We start from the raw sequence: 19,828 nt of genomic DNA, 5'->3' as shown, positions 1-19,828 counted from the left end.
TGACATTTTTACTTCTTTATTTACAGCAAGGCTGCAGTCCTTTACATTCATGATTTCAATCACAATAAATAATAATCATAATCAGTACGAGCTTCAAAATCCACACAGTGACAAACAACCACAGAGTTAACGGACCGTTCATGAGCGATCTGATATTTAAAAAATGACAAATTAAAAGAGAAAAACTTGTTACAAAACATTTGTTTTCTGAAAGCTGTCTGCATGTTTGAGAGTCATCAATGTCAACCAACACTCAGACAAAAGAAGGAGGTAATAAACACACAGATGTGGTTGCAGCTGTGCTGCTAGAGGAGGTTGGAGCTGATTCTTTGAGGTCAAACCTGGGCTCCGGTTGAAGGATCCTTCGTGTTGATCTGCAGCAACGTCTCCGTCTCAGATCGTCTCTGTGGAGGTTCATGTTCTTGAGCTTCAGCTCTGAGCAGCAGCAGCAGCAGCTGGAGATGAAGATGAAGAGCTCTTCGTCTCCTTCCCCCTCAGCGCCGCCGCTCGCCCGCCCCCTGCTGGTGAGGCGGGGGGCTGGGAGTCCTGCAGGGCGAGCTGGGAGAGGAGGAGGTCCACGCTCTGAGCCAGAACCGAGTCCAGAACCTTCTTCTCCTCCGAGGAGAACCGGCCCAGGACGTAACGCTCCACGGACGTCTTCCCCGCCGGACGGCCGATCCCGACCCGAAGTCTGGACATCACCTGCGTCAGAGACGAGGATTTACTTAAACACGTTCTGCTGTTCAGTGTTTTTACATTTAAAAGGACTAAATCATTTCTTTGTCCTTTTGTCTTTTATTTCAGTGTTTTCAGCAGCAAACAAACGTAAAGTTTCTTGTATTCTACTGTGAATATATATATTTATTTAACTACTGTATGCATGCATGTATCTTTGCTTTATGTACTGAGCATCTTTGGCACAAAGTTCCTTGAGGACCAATAAAGTTTTTATCTTCTATCTTCAAACATCACGACGGACAGAAGAGTTTAAAGTGACTCTCACACACTGAACATCAGAATCACTCACGTCCGTCTGGAGGCAGTCGACACAGGAGCGCACTCCGTTGTGACCTCTGAGGAACCAGAACGATGACGTCACTTTTAAACGCAGCGGAGACATTTCCTTCAACTCTCTCCCACCAAATATTACAATAATCACTAGTTCTTACATTTGTGATCTTATACTTATATTCTTACAGTATGTTGTGATTATAGATACGAGCACTCATGAATATTCATAACGCTTAATTACAATAATTAGACATTTTATTTCGTTTGTGTGTTATAATTCCTATTGTTGTAATACATTATAACCTTTATATAATGTAATATAATCACTATTATGATGCATTATAATATGATTATGAGTTACTATAAGTGGTCGTGGTTTGCTTTAAGGAATAAATATCTTTAAATATATGCAAGGAAATGAATTTTAAGCAAACAAAGACCACTTATAGTAACTTATAACAACATTATAATGCATCATAACTGATTTAATGCATTATAGAAAGACTATAACTATCTGATTAATAAATATGATAACATATAAAATATGATAAATGATACACTATGCTCTTTGCAAGAAGCAAGACAATAATAACTGAAAAAATAAAAAATAAAGATAATAAAGATAATAAAGATAATAAAGATAATAAAGATAATAAAATAAAATCAATAAAATCAATAAAATCAATAAAATCAATAAAATCAATAAAATAGTTGATGACTAATCGATTATTCATTGCAGCTCTACATTATAATATTTATTTAAGTTTCCCAGACGCTTGAACCGCAGCGTGGACGACGACCTGAGACCACAGAAACAGGAAACAGGAAACCCACCGGGCACTTCCTCCGTGTTTGATGACGACCTTCCCCAGAGGTTTGTCCAGCTCGTCGTGGACCAGCACGATGTCTTCAGGCCTGATGCCGAATTTACCAGCTGGAGGACGAACGCACACTTTAGATTTTCTGTCCATCGATGAAATTGATTAAAACAAAATAATTTTCATCAGCTTTGATTAAGATTCAGAGTTCAGGATATTAATACAAAAATTAACTAAATAAACACACACACGATGACCTCACACACACACGATGACCTCACACACACACGATGACCTCACACACACGATGACCTCACCGGCCTTGGCCACCGACACCCCGTTGAGGTTCATGAGCAGCCGTGGGCGGAGCAGCACCACGGGCGACACCACGATGACCTCACCGGACACGTGCTTGTCGCAGCGCCAACGGTCGGCCACGCCGAGGCGGGCGGCGAGCGCGGCGAGCACCGCCATGCCGACGCTGTGTCTGGTACCCTCCATCCCCGGGTTACCCAGCCCCACCACCTGTGACACACACACACACACACACACACACACATTAATATATTATACAGTACAGCTACTGTTGAATTAAGTTTAATCAGATAATCAAGACATATCAAAATAAAAGTTTTAAAAACACACTAAAGGAGAAATGGATTCGTGCTGCTACGATGCCAGATGTTCCTCTAATAGAAGCAGATGTGCAGCCTCGTACTGATGGTACTGGTCCACAGACACTACAGGCCTCTCTGTGTTGGACTCTGTGGCTGCTGACACACGACAGACACTGTGTTGTGTCTCTACACACACACAGCTTCATCTATCTGGCTTCAACGGGACTCAGAGAGTTAACACACAGAGGAGGTCAAATAAGTTAGGAACAGAGGATTCAACTTATATTTAGTCTGTTTTGTGTTTTCTCAGTTTGCATCAAATCTCTCTGTGTCTCTGTCTGTCTGTCTGTCTGTCTCTGTCTGTCTCTCTGATGTGAGCTTTTCATATTATATAAATATAGATTTTATATGTACTTACCAGCCTTCTTCGTCCTTCTGTGTGTATTTCTGCTTCGCCGCACATCGCTGGTGTGAACAGCTTACTCAGCAGAACTCTGTTGATGAGTCTCGTTAAAAGTTTCCTCATTGTGACAAAGTTCAGCAGCTTCTTCAACAACAGCGACAAAACACGACAGAAACGAGTTAAAACTGAGACTTCTGTCGATCGGCTCATGAATAAAGACAGTCAGCTGTTTTCACCTGATGATGAAGCAACGTTTACTATCATTAAACCTTCATGACCATTATTTAAACACACTGATTTATGAATGGGATTCAATAGACTTGAACTTAAGATGTAGCTATGTTTATCTGTATTTTGCTGTGATCTGTATTTTCCCTAATTTAGTTATCTGAAACTCCTTTTTTTACATTGTATTTGTGTTACAACTGTGTGGAAGTAGCTTAGCTTAGCTAGCTTGCTAAGGTTAGCTTCATGTAGCTCGTTGGCTAACTCAAGACAAGCACAACACCAACGGACACACTTTAAGAAACAACCGCTGAATACGTTAAAACCGGAGAGGCTGACAACAAACTGAGAGTTTATGTTCAGTGCTAAGCTGTTCTCGGGTCTCATGTGAGGTCACATTAGCCGGTCGTCCTGTCGAGCCTCTCATGTAAGTCAACGAGAGCTACAAAGACGACTAGCGTCATGGTACTTCCTCCTCTGTTGGCCTACAGCACCCCCTAGCGGGGGGACCGAGAATTACACCATATATATATTTCTTTAGAAGCGACATAAACGTTTTGATGCTTTTAATGGTTTTAAGTGAAGCACTTTGAATTACCTTGTTGTTGAAATGTGCTATACTATATCAGGGTCTGTGTGTTCAACTACAAAGTAAAGTGTCAGTGTGGCAGCAACACCACACCTGTGATGTTCTTGGTGAAACACACCTGCAGCTAATCAGCAGTTCATCAAATCCCCTGCTGTAGATCACTTTGGGACTTTGAAAAGAACATTGCCAGAGTTTAGTCTGTTATTAGCAACTCATTTGCAATTAATTGGGCCTTGGTGGTGGTCTGGTCCAAATATGCAAATATATGTATTTACTGTCTAAGTATTACTTATCCTGTCACTGAAGTGATGTATAGTATATCAAAATAAACCACTTTTCACCCCCACTATAATAAAACACAGGTTTGCATGGTTTAATGAGAAATGTTCAGTGACTGATTCAAATAAATATTGTATATAAATAACCAATACTTTATTTAATTTTTTAAATTTAATTTATAATTTCTTTCAGTTCGATATTTCCTTACATATTCGTTACATTGATATTTTCTGGTATTTTATTTCAATGTTATTACAAAATATTGATGCCATATCTTCAGACACGTTTACTTCAAGGGATTTAAAAAATAGTTCAGCGTTGTAACTTGACAAGTAATACATTAAATAACTGAAAAAAATACTTTCAAGGAGCAAGTAGTTGAGTAAAATCTAAAAAAATACAAAGAAACACCTTTACATTCATGATTGTATTTTATTTTGAAAACAGAGTTTTATTTAACTTTTGAAGTCCTCAGTCCTGAGTTGGGGAGCAGGGGACGGCGTCCGTCACCGGCTGACACCTCTCCACCACGGCGTTGATCTCGCCGACGCTCACGCCGTCGTAGATGCCCGTGATGTACGTCCAGTGGGTGTCTCCGTTGTGGTTGGTCCTGCTCAGCCTGCCGGTGAACGGGATGTCGGCCGTCATCTTCCTGCCGTCCATCCTCACGGCGCACGAGTGGTTGGGCGGGACCAGCAGCTCCACGGAGACGGAGTGACCGATGGACTCTACCACGCTGGTCCCCTCCGAGAAGGTCACCTTCTGCTCCTTGGTGAAGTCCACGGTCCCCGGGCCGAGGATGGGCACCTTGGCCTTCATGGTGGAGACGGAGCCGTTGCGGGTCTCTCTGCCGATGTCCCAGGTCTTCCCCACCGAGCTGGTCTTCTCCAGTGTCACCGTCTTCGCCACAGCTCTGCACTCCAGGTTGGTGACTTTGGCGAGCTGCAGGGCCTCGGGAGGATGGTGGAAGAGCTCCATCTGGTCGATGCCGTACACCACGTGAGAGATGTGCTGGCTGTAGCCGTCCCTGTTGATGGCGAGAACCTGGTAGCTCTTGTACCAGTACTCATCGCCCTCCCAGGGGAGGAAGAAGGCCTCGTGTTGGCTCACCACTTTGCCGAGACCGTACTTGTTTTTGCCCACAAAGATGTCCGAGTCCCGGCAGGTTTTGACGGCGTAACCCGGGACCGACCCGTACGAGTCTTCAACCCACTCCAGGAACTCAAAGTGGTCCACGTTGACCAGCATTTCAAACTTGGAGGCCGCGTACTCCTTGTCGGCGTACGGGTACCGGCAGAAGTTCCCTTTGCTGGGCGAGTAGAAACCGGCCTCGCAGTTGACTTTGCACACGTAGTCGGTGCGTTCGGTGTAGCCGTTGAAGATGGCGACGGCGCCGTTTGGGAGTTGGCCGCTCCACGTCACCCACTTGAGGTTGGCGTGTTCACCGAACATGGGGGAGGAGTGAGAGGTCGACTCGGTTTCTGGGATCTCTCTGATTTTAGGAGGTTGGATGACTTCCCGGGAAGGGACAACATCTTCCAGCGTGGGGTTCAGCCATGGCTCTGGAAAGACGGGAAGAAGCTGGTTTTAGTATAAAACTGATTTTTTTCAGGAGACTACATTGACCAAAATCCTACAATATAAACAATTCTAAATAAAAACAGTATCTCGTCTTAATCAAAGGCTGTAATCCAAGAAACATTCATGTGCTTGAGGCGGCAAATTTTTCCTGTCCGTCTCTAGAATATCTTCTTTGAAATCTTGAGATTTTTGCGAACACCGATACCTGCTTCTTGCGGATGTCTAGCGTAGATTTTCAAGGATGCACACGACTGACAGTTTGAGAGAATGCCAGATGCACGACATGCAGATGAAAGCAGGTATATCGTGAGTCAAAATGTCATGTTTTGGTCAGCCACTGTCATAAAGTGGCCTGTGTGTTGGCATTACACCGGCCAAGGAGGTAATGTTCTCAGTTCGGGTCGTTTGTTTGACAGCAGGATTACATGTTCTCATGAACCGTGATGGAAAGGTGCAGGCTGGTCTCCTCCAGCATTCGGAGCTATTCCTACGAAAAACAATGCGTCGTAATTCGTAGATGGGTCCAACAAAAAGCGATCTTTCAGCCTGTTTGTTCCCGCGAGACGTCAACGTTGATTTCTTTGTCACGAAACTTGCATACTTTTCTTTAACTAAGTATATTTGTTGCCTAAACTTAACTGAGTTGTTTCCTGTGAGAACTGAAGATTATTTTGAAAAGTCTGCGTTCATGCAACGAAGAGAAATGATCACGTGTTGCTGGACCTTTGCAGGAACATGATTGGTAAGATGTCAGAGTCGTTGCATGAGGCTACGTTGACAGGTGAAGAACCCTTTACATTTTGGAGAGGGTCCGACTCACCGGGCGGATACACTTTGGTGAACATTGCGAGAGAGGACACTTGTTCCCTCTAGTTGTAAATATATCATGTTTCTAATTCGTGCTAATGAAGACTCACTGTTGGGTTGTTCTCTCCCGTCCTGCAGCTGGGCCACGTAGAGCAGCGGGTCAGACTGCAGCGCTGGGCTGCAAAGCTGCAGCACCACCGAGACAACAGCCACACACCACCTCATCTGGACAACAACAACAACAACAACAACAGCACAACATGTCAGCATCCTGGGGATTCAGTTTGACACAAATCTCATCAAATGTACCAAAGTAATGAAACACAGGGCGAGGGTTGAGTGGTCGCCTCCTCCTTTGGAAGCTGATCGACTAATTATTTACAACAATATTTTGTGAAAAGATTAACGAAATGGAGAAAAGTTAAAGTGTTTTGTATTCTTGAGAAACTAAGAAGAGGAGGATATAAAACCTGAGCCCAGTGTTTCTAACTCTTCTCCAATGAAAGTAGAGAACAGCATTAGCTGCAAATGTTGCTAACTCTTCAGGCCTCCAGAAGACACAAGAACTTCTACTTTCTGACCAAATGAAAGTCTGCAGCAGCTACAGTCAGAGCATTTGATTCATTGATTGCTGTTGGGATGTAATGTAATGTAATACCTACCCTAGCTTTGAGCTGTATTGTAATAACCTGCATGTTTCTCATACATTTCTGGTTTGATATTAAATTTAAAAGAGATTAAAACTGCCTAACTTTTCAGACACTAATCAGTCCACCTTCTACTTGTTGTTTTTAGCTTTCTGAATAAATCCTGCTGAGTCTCAACAGTTATTGCAATGCAACAATTAATAAAGTTACTTTACTTAGTTGTTTTGAAACTGTTTAACTTGAGGAACTGTTGAAACCTTTGAATACTTCTTAACACGGACGGCTGGCTTTTGGCACCAAAATACTTCATTAAGTTTAAGAGTTTAAGGGCAGTGCATTTTTGTGAAAATATGATTTTGTTTTTTTATGTGAACACCAATGGAGTTGAAAAAACCCTTTGAGTTTGTGTTTTAATAGCAGGTGAAAAACGTGTTGAAAAATGTGTTTTATGTCAAACAATGTAATTTATGGTTGAGAGGTATCCTCCAAATCTTTCATAAAGTTTGACTCCAGTAATAATCAAATGTTAAAATGAGAATCATCTCAGTTACCAACATGCAGAATCATACAGTAAATTACAGAAAGAAAGAAATCTGAGCGGATATAAATGAAATTAAATCTGTGACATCAACAATACATAAATAAGTTTGTATCTTTACATGAAAGTAATATCTAGTATGAAGTTGCATTTTGTTCAAAACACAAGTTTAGTTGTTTTAACGACTAGTTTTACTTAAACTACATAATGATATGATGCAGAACGTTGCATATATTTTGTTAATTAGATCATGCAGGATATGCGTGATAACTGTGATACTATAAAACACATAATGCAAAGAATACATGTTTAATAAAAATGACACATTGTATCACTTTTACATTTACATTTACATTTTGAATAACTGGATGCCCATTCATGTATTATTACTTCAATACAATATTCAAATATTACTGGAAACCTTTTCTAGCAACAACAAATAGTAACAAGAAGGATTTTAATGTTTCAGATTTGAATATCTTAGATTATTGTTAAATCTGATCGTCAATCAATTTCATGCACCGTAGGAAACAATCAGACAGAGAAATGTTGTCAATCAGACAGAGAAGCGGTTTTTACCTCGACAGCTTCCTCCTGCAGTGACGCCGCCGGCAGCAGGAGGAGAGTTTTAAAACCTCTCTGCAGAATTATTGCCGCAATAAAGCGGAGGGAGAGTTCAGTCGCTGCTGTTAGTGTCACAGACTCACGGGAGCTTCATGAAACATAATATTCCCAGTTAACTTCAGTTTAAACTACTTAACGGTGTTTGGTTATTCTCAATGAGAGCTGAGGTTTAATGCCTTGCTCAAGGACACAGAAGAAACAGAAACCTTCATACAATCCTCATCAATGTGTCCTAATAGATCATATGTTCAGACAGCTGAGGGGCTCAACAGTAATGATTAGATGCCACCAGGAAGTGAACAACATTTAGAGCTGATTCTTCATGTTTTTAGATGATTTAAAAGAATATTTGTTCCTTTATGGGTTTAAAGAAAACTGTCCCTTCTCAGGCTCATAATAAAACTCAGATTTTAAAATAAGCCTGCTGTTCTTAATTCATAATTTATTTATTTGTTACACTCTATTTGTTACTTTGTAGTTACAGTAGTTACCTCTCAGACATCAAAACAACAAGTATCTTTATAATATCTATTGTACATCCCTCCCACAATCCCAACATCTAAAAAAGCTAAATAAATTAAAAAGATAATAATGTTAGTAGTAGTAGCTATAACTTTGTAGATATAAATATAACATTAGGGAATATCTTAAACTGTACAGTTTTAATTTAACTTGTTTATTTAAATCCTGAAATTAATTGTTTTTCAAAATTCCAGTTTCTGAGCAAGTTTATTCCACTTCAGTGGTACAAGAACAATACTTACAAATATTTATGTTTGTGTGTTTTTTATTTGTATTTATGTATTTAGTGTCTGAGTCTGATTGTTTATGGTTAGCCGTTATGTTATGTACTTTTCTTTCTGAGGGTAACATATAGCGTGTAACATAAACTGAAAATAAAATGATTGAAAGAAAGAACAACGTTTACACATCTTTAGTGTATCTGAGGCTTGTTTGTGATTTCTTAACTCTAAACAATCAGTGTCATGAATAAATTAAAATTGGATGAATAAAATCGTTTGAGAGGCTGAACTTTGTATCAAAAATAAATAGATAGTGGAGGCCCCCCCCCCTACCAAAAGGAGCAACATGGTTCAGTCGGCCCGCTGCAGTAGGATTCATCTCTAACAGAGAACCATGAATCTACAGGAGCCAGAACAAGCCTAGATATTAATTGTACATCTAACAATTATGATTTATAAATGACTCTCTGCACCCGTTCAGCTACAACTATACTGGAGATTGTTGATTTCGAGGCACCAAATAGAGAAGCAAGACTCTAACCTTCATCTACAGGAGCTGAACATGACACATGATTGTGTTTAGTCTTATTTTTGTCGTGTTAGCCGGAACCAGAACCAGTTACCTTGTAGACCTCTGACCTACTTTGTCCTTGGCTAGAAAACATCCTGGAGGCCTGTAAAGAAGACTTTTCGTGCTGATAATGATAACAGGATTCTTTATTGATCCCTGCTTAGAACAACAGCACTCCTCCCTCCTCCTGCTTGTGAATTTACTCTTTGATTTCGTTAAAAGTGCTTCATAAATAAATTGGCCTGGATTTAACGTCCCGTATCTGACTGCACGAAGGTCCAAAGTGCTGCGGCGCTCTTTGTCCACTGATGGCGAGATACTGTCGGTTTAGATAAGCTCGGGCTGGGAACACGGAGATCTGATCCCCTCCTCGTAATAGTGGCTCATTGATTAAGAAGGTCCCCGTTATGTAACGTCCAGGGGAGAAGCCGCTCGACACGGACATTGTTCTGCACGCTCGGCCCCATATCATTGAGATGTCACGGCCATCCGCGAGCGTCCTTGAGACAAGGAGTGATTATCAATCTATTCGAGTCTGAATGAGGGCAGTGTGAAGGTCATTCACATTGACAAAACCCGCCCTGTCACGGCCTTCAGCTGCTGCAGCATTCAGCCCAGCGTGTGAGGAAACTTGTGTGAATTATTCTGTTCACGACGTGACGATCAGCGATGTTCTTGTTCATCTAATCTTCACACGATTGAAGCTGAAACGACACATTTCTCACAAGGAAAGAGTTTCATTTGCAGCGTTGAAGGAAAATAATTACTGTATTCAACGTCAACGCTGGATGTTGAATGTCTTCCTTCTTAAAGCTGCTGCTGCAGCGTTTTGTCTCATAGGTAGTGAACTAAAAGAACTAAACTGTAGAGCTACTGTACTCAGAGTGTGGCTCTGCGAGGCTGTACTTAGACACGGCTGTGCTCTGAGATAAATGCTGAGTTCGGCATGCTAACATGCTCACAATGGTAATGCTAACATAGTGATGGTAAGCTGGTATATTTCACTTTTACAGTTTGTAATCAATTAAGACGAACAGAAGTACGGCGACAGCTTGTCAAACTATGTAACGACAATAACCACCAAAGATGGAGAATGCAAACTTAGATCTGATTTCTATCAGAGAGGAGAAGACATCAGCTGGTGGTCCAGTATTTAGAGTCCAGATATAAACATGTATCTGTGTCACGTTCCACCAGAGAGACATCAGGAGCTACAAGTCACCAGATGATCAACTCTGTTCTCTGTGTTCATGAACAGAACGTCAGACTCCATGAAGACACTCAGAGCTTTCACTTGATTCACTGTGAAAATACAGTCCAATAAAGCTGTAGACGCTGCCGGTGTGGCGGTTTAACCAGTGGCCGTGTTAACTGGTGACTCCAAGCAGAATGAGTCGTGGTTGCTTGTAGTAATGACAGTCGTAAAAGCCTTTAATCGGTATTAAATATCTGTGTTTATTATCTATCGACCATTTACATAACGAGCAACCACGGAGGCTTTCGTCTGAGAGTCACCAGTTAACACGGTCGCTTGTTAAACTGAAACACCTGTTGATCTGAAACGGTCGTGATCTTGTCTGAACTCTGGAGAACTTGAGCCCGCTGTTGGACATTTTTGAAAGAATACCAATAGAAAATTATCAATAAATATCTCTATATGTAAAAATAACTATTTGCATGTTATTTTGGTGATTTGTTTTCTCATAAATATTGTTTTGACTGCAAAAGTTTGAGCAAATCCCTGAAGATTGGAGACATGCAAATTTGCTGAATATTCTTTTAGTTATGGAAAGCAAATTCATAACTGCACACTGGCTTTGTGAGGATTAAACTTCAGGAGAATATTGACCAGAATTTACAAGGAAGTGTATAAATATACATAAGAACCTTTGCAACAAGAGTTATTAGGCCTATTAAATGGAGTAAAACTGAATAATGACATTTGTATGCTCAGTCATGAAACTTCAACCTATTGTGAAGCCATCCACATTTTTTAAAAATGTATTCACATTGCATTTCTTTTGTATCTTGAATTTATGTTCTTATCATCTCCATTTTCTTTTGTCATGTTTTTAACATTTTTAAGCATTATCTCTTGTGCAAACGCCTGTGGGCAATTAAAACCCTACGTCTGTTTGAGTGTCTTTTATTGCACTCTAATTATCTCAGTGTTCCATGAAATTGCTTAATATGTAATACAGTGTATAAATAATGAACTAATAGCTTAAATTTAAAGTAAAAGTCCAACACTCAAAATTCCATTTATCAAAACAAGTAGTATTAAACTAATAATTTAGCATGTATTCATTATTTTGTATAGAAAATGTTTATTTGATAAACTAGTAACTCCAGCTGTCAGATAGATAAAATATTTCCCCCTGAATGATAGAAGAAGTGAAATCAGCAGAAAATCAAAACTGTAGTAAAAAATGTACCTTCTTTGATGTTTGTGTAGATGTGAATCTAAAGTCATAGATAGTAAAAATGTCATCATTTTCATTGGGAAGAGTATTAAAGTGGACAAAAAGATAAAGTGCCATATGATTTTTATTGTTTTTATGCATTTCCAACATGTTAAAAACCAGCTGACAAAATATATTTTAGTTGCACACACAACATGTCTTTGGCATTATGTTTTTTTATTGTGACACATCATTTGCTTTCAGATGTTCAGAAGATATATTTTGGTGTGTTTTTCCATCAGTCTTTCAGGGGCATGGCAGCGCATCGGGTACGGGTTCGCAGCGGTCCACCACGGCCCGGACTTCTCCGATCTGGACTCCGTCGTACGTCCCAGAGATGGAGGTCCACTGGGTCTCTCCGTTGCGGTAGGTGCGGCTGAGGCGAGCGGTGTAAGGGATGTCGGCTGTGATCTTGCGCCCCTCCATGCGGACTCTGCAGGAGTGGTTTGGTGGGACGGTGAGCTCCACGGACACGGAGTGGCTGAGCGACTCCACCACAGTGGTTCCCCTGGAGAACTGCAGCGTCTTCTCGCCGCTCAGCTCGATGCCCCCGGAGCCGATGAAGGGGATTTTAGCCGAGATGCTGCCGGTGATACCCAGCATGGTGGCTCGGCCGATGCTCCAGGTGGTCTCCACCTCTGTGGTCTTTGAGATGGTGACCGTCTTCACCACCGTCTGGCACTCGTTGTTGGTGACCCCGGAGATGCGCATTGTCTCGGGAGGATACTGGAAGATGGCGACATCGTCGATGGCGTACTTGACGTCGGTGATGTGCTGGCTGTAGGCATCCCTGTTGATGGTCAGAACCTGGTACTTCTTGTACCAGTACTCATCGCCTTCCCAAGGCAGGAAGAAGGCTTCGAACTGAGGAACAACCTTCCCGAGGCCGTACTTGTTCTTCCCAACGTAAATACCAACACCTGGGCAGGTCCTGACTGAGTATTGGGGCACTGAACCGTAGGAATCTTCCTTCCACTCAAGGAACTCAAAGTTGTCTTTGTTGGCCAGGATCTCGAACTCGGGGGCGTAGTACTCTGCGTCTCCGTAGGGGTAGCGGCAGTAGGGGCCCAGGCTCGGGTTGTAGAAGCCGGCCTCGCACTTGTACTTGCAGACGTAGTCGGTGCGCTCGGTGTAGCCGTTGTAGATCGCAACAGCGCCGTTGGGCACGGAGCCGCCCCAGGTCAACCACTCCAGGTTCACGTTATTGCCGAAAATGAAGGAGGAAGGTAGATCCTGCTGCTGCTCCAGGTCAGCGGGAGTCAGAGGACCCGACACCACTTGGTTACCCGTCGGTTCAGGCACCATACCCTCCAGCTCGGGGTTCAGTAAGGAAGCTGTGCAAAAAGAGACAAACGGAGATTTTACATATGTAACCACACAGCAGTCTGGAGAATATCTACTTCAGAACATATTTAGCCTGCGCAGTTATACTACAGGTGTAACGCAGCTACTATCTGTATCGATTAGTTTCACACAATATGAAAAATATGAAATGTTTACCTTTTCTGTGCTGTGCGCTCTTCTTCACGATGTCCTGCAGACTGGCTGAGGACAGAGCCAGCAGGGCCGGCAGCAACAACACTGACAGCTTCATCTGCAGATGAAACACAAAAACAGACTTTCTTTAAACTCAACATGTGAAATAATCTTCTGCCAAACACGTCTTCCATTTTGCCCTGAAAAGAGATCTGAATTGAAGACATTAAAGTGGCATCATTGGTTTTGGATGAACATTTAAACCATCTTCATGTTAAATACAGAATGAGACACAATCAATATTTTGAAGTTGCAATAATGATCTCCCTGTTTCAACATGTTACAAGTTATCTGCGACCTCTAACCATAAACATTTGTAATCTTTTTTATCTTCAATTTTAATTTTTTGTCATCCTGAGTCCACTTGTGTTTTTCGTAAAAGCTTTGCATTCTACCACAGATGCTACTAATATACAGTTTGATTATTGGAGATTATTGCCAATCATCATAATCAAGTCTGATTGACTCAAGGGGAAAGGAGACTGAACAGCACTCACCCTTACAGTCGCTCCCCACTGAGTCCACTCAGCCAGTCACCTCCCAGGTTATATGTACTGGTTTATGGTTGAACCATAAAGCAGACAGTGCACTTTCACTCTGCCTGACGTTGATCCATAAACATAAACTGGTGCAGCGGGTTTTGCTAACAGCTGTCAGTGTCTTTCTCAAACTAAGATGGGATTCATGTTCCCTAAAACTTTTCGTCTCTGTTTGTTTGTATATAACTGCAAATATATAGACTTTCATATCATTTTGTGCATTGATTATACTTTGGCCAATGAAGATGAGATATTTGGCAAATCTGAATCTATGATTTCTGTCAAAAGACAATTATTGTCTGAGTCTGTCCACCATCAACTATTAAACTTACAGACTGGATTCCATTCCATTATGGTAATCTAGCGCTTCGGTCTAAATGTACTTACAATAAGTACATTCAACCTCCGTAGAATCAAGAGCAAGGCAGCGTCAAACTTGTAGGAGCATCTCTTCCAAAGAGACAAAGTTGGCACCACCTTGTTATTTTAAATGGTGATGGACACAAACCTGAAAACCCTCCAAGATGCCGTCATTAGAAACTGTTTGGAAAAAGGTAGGCACTTTCAAAAAGTACTTGGCAAGTGATTTGGATGAACCATCTGTCCATCAAACAAAGCCAATCGGACAAAATAACAAAAAACATCTTTTCCAATTGAGAAAAGTTCTTTGCTCTTCTTTAAACAAATAAATACTTTCCACTTTTGATGCAATTGGAGCATCTACACTAACCTCTCTTTAGGAGCCGCCATTGATGTTGAGAACGAACAGTCAACCTCCTAAGCCGAGCTACCAGTAGCTCCTCACAGGACACTGATTGGTCTGGACACAAACGCATAACTTCAAGCCTGACAAGATGGATTTTTGTTTGATATGTGATCCAACTGCCATTCAAAGTAATGGAAAGTCTAAGTGGAGCATAATTTCCTCTTCTCCAGGTGGAATCTTTAGTTGGTGCGTTGACATCCATTACAGATATAGTTACATACCTTAAGTGTCAGATGGGGGGAAATGACAGAATAGCAGGGTATCGTCAGCAAAGCAGTGGAGAATTTCAGAATTTATGGGGACATGTTTCTGTTGAAAACAACAGAACTTTGGAGAATGATGGCACTGAAGGTTCAGAGGGGATAATATGGAATTATCACCTACTGCAGCTCCATACTTGCCAACCTTGTGACCTCAAAAATAGGGAGGTTTTGGAAACCAACGTGGGGGGTTGGAGGGTCCTCTCCTAGCACAATTTGAGTTTCAGAGACTTTGTCTCCAGTACTTTGGTGACTTTAGAAAATGAAAATAATGAAAATAATAAGTACACTGCAATAGCATTATCATGTTAAATAGGCCTTAGGAGATAACAAAAAAGTTTCGAAACTCATGCGAGATGGTTGAGGTTAGACACCTTGAAATGTTAAGGTGTCAATGAGCAAGACATTTTACTGCTCCTGTTGAGCTGAGAGCAAATTAAGGCTCTATATTGCAGAAAAAGAAGAACACCCCTCCATATTGATATCACTGACCAGCTCAGGTGGTTATGTCTGTAGTTGTATGAATGTGGAGCTTCAATGTGCTTCACGGTCAGTGGACAGGGTCAAAAATAGAACGAACAGATATCACCATGAAACGTATGCAGCTCATTACTGACATTAAGACATTACATTAACATTAACATTTTCGGATTACAGGTTTTCTGAAAATGTATGTTTAAATGCATAAAATAGGCATTATCTTATTCAATTTGTGCTATTTTGCAGACATTTCCAGAATATAAATTCTGAACTTTGGATAAAGCCAGGTTCCAAATTATTATTTCATTTTGTTGAAACAATCATAGTTTTGGCTGTAGTGTCTTGCCTTAACAAGACGAAGGTGCTGAAAGTAAAATCTGAAGAAGTCTATTATCTATAATTTACAGCAACCGTGCCGTTGTGTTCGCGCTGATCTCAACACCCATTATGAAACAATTGCAGGATAAGATTCAGGATTATTAACGAGTAAAACACACTGATAAGACAGTAAGTTATCAGTTACCTCTGTCCTCCAATCTATCAATGGCCTTCAGCGTATCATGAACTCACTACAGTGTTCAAATGTCCTCCGTCCTTCCAAACATCTGATGAACTTTGAGAAATCCAAAATCTCCTCATACGACCATAATACAGATAGAATCACCTTGATCACGCTTTACATTCAGAGACACAACACATGTTGGTGATCAAACAGAAACCCAAAACACTTTAGTAACTCTAGTCACCAAATTCAACATTGGCTGTTCTGTCAGAAAAAGTCAGGGGGTTGAGTTTGCTCCGTCGTCATGGAGATGGCTCACTTGTTTTCATGTGACCCAACATGAAACTTATTCATTGATTTCTTAGAAAAAATTAGATTTAACTTGATCGTCAAGAAACACAAATATCATAACACAGGTTTAAGTAGAAGAAGAGCATTTGTTAGTATTTCTACATTCAAATTGACGTGTGTGGATGTTATGCAATGTAATATATGATATAATATCATGTTTGAGCGTCACTGCACTGCTGTGTGAGATACTGAGCTGGGGACTGGCACACCAGCGACAATGTCTGGTGAGGAATTAGTGATCTTTCACTTCCACCTGCTGGATATCTGAGATATTTCAGCTTTTTAAGAATATGAATAAATCTCTTTGAACTTCCTCTCTAGGGACTACTTCTTCTGCAGAACGGATTCATGGCTCAAAAGAAACAAATGGAGAAAGATTGTATTTGCCACAGGATTGTTTTTGTGTCCCAACATTTACAAAAGACACATAGAAGACATAGTAAAGTTCTATTGAACATTGAAATCACAACATATTTGTTATTATTTTGTCATCCAGGATTGACTTCTTGCAGCATAAAAAGCAAATTCCGTAAGAATAACTTTATTAAAACTTAACAAAAAGACTACAAATAATTTACAGTATTTTCTTTGTTGCTGTTGCCGGGAAGAAAAAAACGTGCAAGAAAAAACTCAGTTGGTTGATGATGCCTTTATTCGCGGTTTGAAAGCTCCAAAAAGAAGATTAATTCACACGTCAACAATTTATTTGTAACTGCGGTTTTAGTCACCGTTGTTTAGCATGTTAGCATGCTATCAATTGCTAACAAGCTGTGAGCACAGCACTGTACAGCTGAGGCTGATTGCATTAATATTGCAGGTTTTTAATGGTTGTGGAAAAAAACGTAAACGTTGACCTGATGTTTGCGTTAGATTTAAAGTCACAGGATCATTTAAGTTAATCCGATTCATCCTGAAGGGAAGAGAAACAGATTTCATGGCGATTCAATAGTTGTCATGACTTTTCAATCAAAACCCAAATTTGTCAACATCATGGTGGTAATAGAAGAGAAGTCAGGGGACCATCAACATCTGTAGGATTCATCCTCTAGGGAACATGAATCCACGTACAAAATTCCATCTTCATCCATAGTTGAGCTATTTCTGTCTCGACCAAAGTGGGGGACCAACCTACCTACAGACAGACAGACAGACAGACAGACATCGCCCTCTGAAGAACCTTGAGGTTACTTCAAACATTGTTGTCTTTGATCCTCGTATAGTGTCTGACATAATGCAGCTGAATGTTTGATGCTTTTTTCTTGTGCTTTTATTCTCTCAACCTTTGATGAAATCTAGTTCTCCTTCCTGTTGGATTTGAACGTAATATTTGTAATCCACTTTTTATTTCTGCTGAAATAAATGAATTGTTTTGTCCAAAATAAAATCACATGGGATTTAAAAGTAGCACAAACAAGTCTAGTGACTTGTTCAGCAGTGTCAACAATGATTTTAATTAGGTGAGTGGTTGTTAATTGCTTGCACAAAATTAACTTCGTACTACCAAGCTACGATTAAAAGACCAAGAACAAGTCGATAAAAGTGCTTTACATTTAGAGAAGCTTTAAAAATGTGTTATTACCATCAGATATTAAAATGTTTTTGTAAGGTGTGGTATGATGGATCTGGTGAAAGACAAGCTAAATCACCTTGGTCTGACGATACAGTTGTTCTCCATTCCACAAGAGTTGCTGAGGTTTTATTTCTTCAGACTTCTCCATGCACTCGAATTAGCTGAAACTGACAAATAAATAAACTGTAGGGTATATTACCTTATTGAATAAAACGGAAATGAAGAGAAGCTCTGTGCGTCTAAACTAGTAAATCAGTGAATTATTGACCTGTTTTCTACATAGTTTATTCACAAGTTAATCTCTGCCTACATGGTCAGTGGTGTTAGAGGTAGCGATGGCGGAATAAAAAGACTCTTGTCTACTTGAAAAACAGGAACAAAAGCAAACTTCATGAGGCCACAAGCCACCTTTAATACGACAAGGCCAGATAGAATCACGTTCATGGATGATTAACCTATAAAAGAAAACAGTGACACAAGGAAGTATCACACAGACACTGTGATACTAATGATTTACTGGATCTTTCCACTATCACACTGACAACCCTCCTGTTTACGAACAAGCATCCAGTTATATGAACCCTTTTCTTCCCATGGCTTCTATTTAAAACATTCAATCCCTTCTACTGATAATTCACAGGTTAGTGTCACCAAGACAATATTCATTGTTAACTATCTCATTTTATACAAGTTCAACTAATGCAGTTAAGTTTCAAGCCTTTCGATTACGTTTCCAATAAACATATTTCATCCACACAAAGTAGGAAAACAGTTGGCAAACGTCCTTCCACAGAGGTTAAAATAAAGATACTACGATCCAGAGCCACACTGAGGCTTAACAAACCTGCTCACAGGTGTGCTACAGGTAAACAGTCTGTTTGAATCACAGCATCACTGATGCATATGTTGAATATAAACCAGTGTGGTATGGAGGTTGTTGTTTCAGTGTAACAGGTTGAAGGATGAATCAGGTGTCACCCAGCTACTCTCTGTTGTTGATGTACCAAACTGTGAACCTGAATCCAGGTTTCAGACTGAATTATGAATTTGTGTGTACCGTTTCAGTATACTTTGACAAAAAATATTGTTAATTGTATTTATTTTAGACTAATAACATATTAATATACTCAAGGTACAAAAGCACAATTCTTTAAGAAAGTCCACATGGAACCGTAACAGTAACAATAAGTTATCCTTTTACTTTAATATGACGAGGCCAGAATCACACTTTGGGATAATTAACCTACGAAGAAAACAGACGCACAAGGAAGTATCAGATTAGATTAGATTGGAAAAACTTTATTAATCCAATTAACTCATACAGACAACAATAGACACAGTCCACAGTGCACAGCAGCCAAAAAACACATTACAAAGAATAGATAACAAAGAATAGATAACACCAGGAAATGCCATATGAAACATGGTAGACATCAGAAAGATGCTAAATCTAAAAACCACATCTAAAGGTGTTCATTAAAGAATCTAAGTGCTGCTGGAAGGAAAGACCTTCTGAGTGGTTCAGTAGAACACTGAGGCCTCCTGAGTCTCACTCAATGAGCTTCTGAGTCCATTAAAGACAGCGTGTAGTGGACGGCCTTCAACAGAAACAATCGTTTTTAACTTGGCCCTTGTTCTCTTTACTACAGTGACCTCTAGTGAGTCTGGGGTAAGGCCAATCACTGAGCCAGCCTTTCTGATCATCTTATTGATCCTGTTTTTATCATCCGCAGTGATGCCCCCCCACCAGAGAGCTTGATCCAAACCCATGAGAAACATCTGGCACGTTACTTTTTTGGCAGGTAACCAATATACTCTTTTTTTATCAAGCAGAGCAAAGACACTCGGCCATTATGCAGCTACAGTATAAAGGAGGTGGATACTGCAGGTGCATTCAGTGAAGGACAAT

At 40.5% G+C, this 19,828-nt stretch overlaps 3 protein-coding genes across 4 annotated transcripts; all 3 read right to left on the bottom strand.

Moving 5' to 3' along the window:
* Nucleotides 1-3,508, bottom strand: ptrh1 (peptidyl-tRNA hydrolase 1 homolog). 2 transcript variants are annotated; one of them, XM_076078932.1, is made up of 6 exons: nucleotides 3,086-3,508; nucleotides 2,865-2,990; nucleotides 2,147-2,354; nucleotides 1,846-1,945; nucleotides 1,028-1,073; nucleotides 1-702 (listed from the first exon to the last, which is right to left on the bottom strand). In XM_076078932.1, exons 2-6 carry the CDS (start codon nucleotides 2,970-2,972, stop codon nucleotides 430-432), a joined length of 735 nt encoding a protein of 244 aa, XP_075935047.1. In that variant the 5' UTR covers nucleotides 2,973-2,990; nucleotides 3,086-3,508; the 3' UTR covers nucleotides 1-429. The 2 variants fall into 2 exon arrangements, with proteins under 2 accessions (XP_075935047.1, XP_075935046.1); XM_076078931.1 differs by having other exon boundaries at nucleotides 2,865-3,508.
* Nucleotides 3,509-4,413: 905 nt separating this feature from the next.
* Nucleotides 4,414-6,555, bottom strand: LOC142934334 (natterin-3-like). The gene is made up of 2 exons (XM_076078881.1): nucleotides 6,441-6,555; nucleotides 4,414-5,504 (listed from the first exon to the last, which is right to left on the bottom strand). Exons 1-2 carry the CDS (start codon nucleotides 6,553-6,555, stop codon nucleotides 4,414-4,416), a joined length of 1,206 nt encoding a protein of 401 aa, XP_075934996.1.
* A 5,606-nt stretch (nucleotides 6,556-12,161) lies between these two features.
* LOC142934329 (natterin-3-like) lies at nucleotides 12,162-13,509 on the bottom strand. The gene is made up of 2 exons (XM_076078877.1): nucleotides 13,416-13,509; nucleotides 12,162-13,249 (listed from the first exon to the last, which is right to left on the bottom strand). Exons 1-2 carry the CDS (start codon nucleotides 13,507-13,509, stop codon nucleotides 12,162-12,164), a joined length of 1,182 nt encoding a protein of 393 aa, XP_075934992.1.
* Between the last annotated feature and the right edge of the window lie 6,319 nt (nucleotides 13,510-19,828).

Source organism: Anarhichas minor, unplaced genomic scaffold, assembly GCF_050575085.1.
Source record: "Anarhichas minor isolate MPS153535 unplaced genomic scaffold, ASM5057508v1 ptg000068l, whole genome shotgun sequence".
Lineage (NCBI taxonomy): Eukaryota > Metazoa > Chordata > Actinopteri > Perciformes > Anarhichadidae > Anarhichas > Anarhichas minor.
The sequence above is the reverse complement of the archived record's forward strand: the minus strand, read 5'-3'. Positions and strand labels throughout refer to the sequence as shown.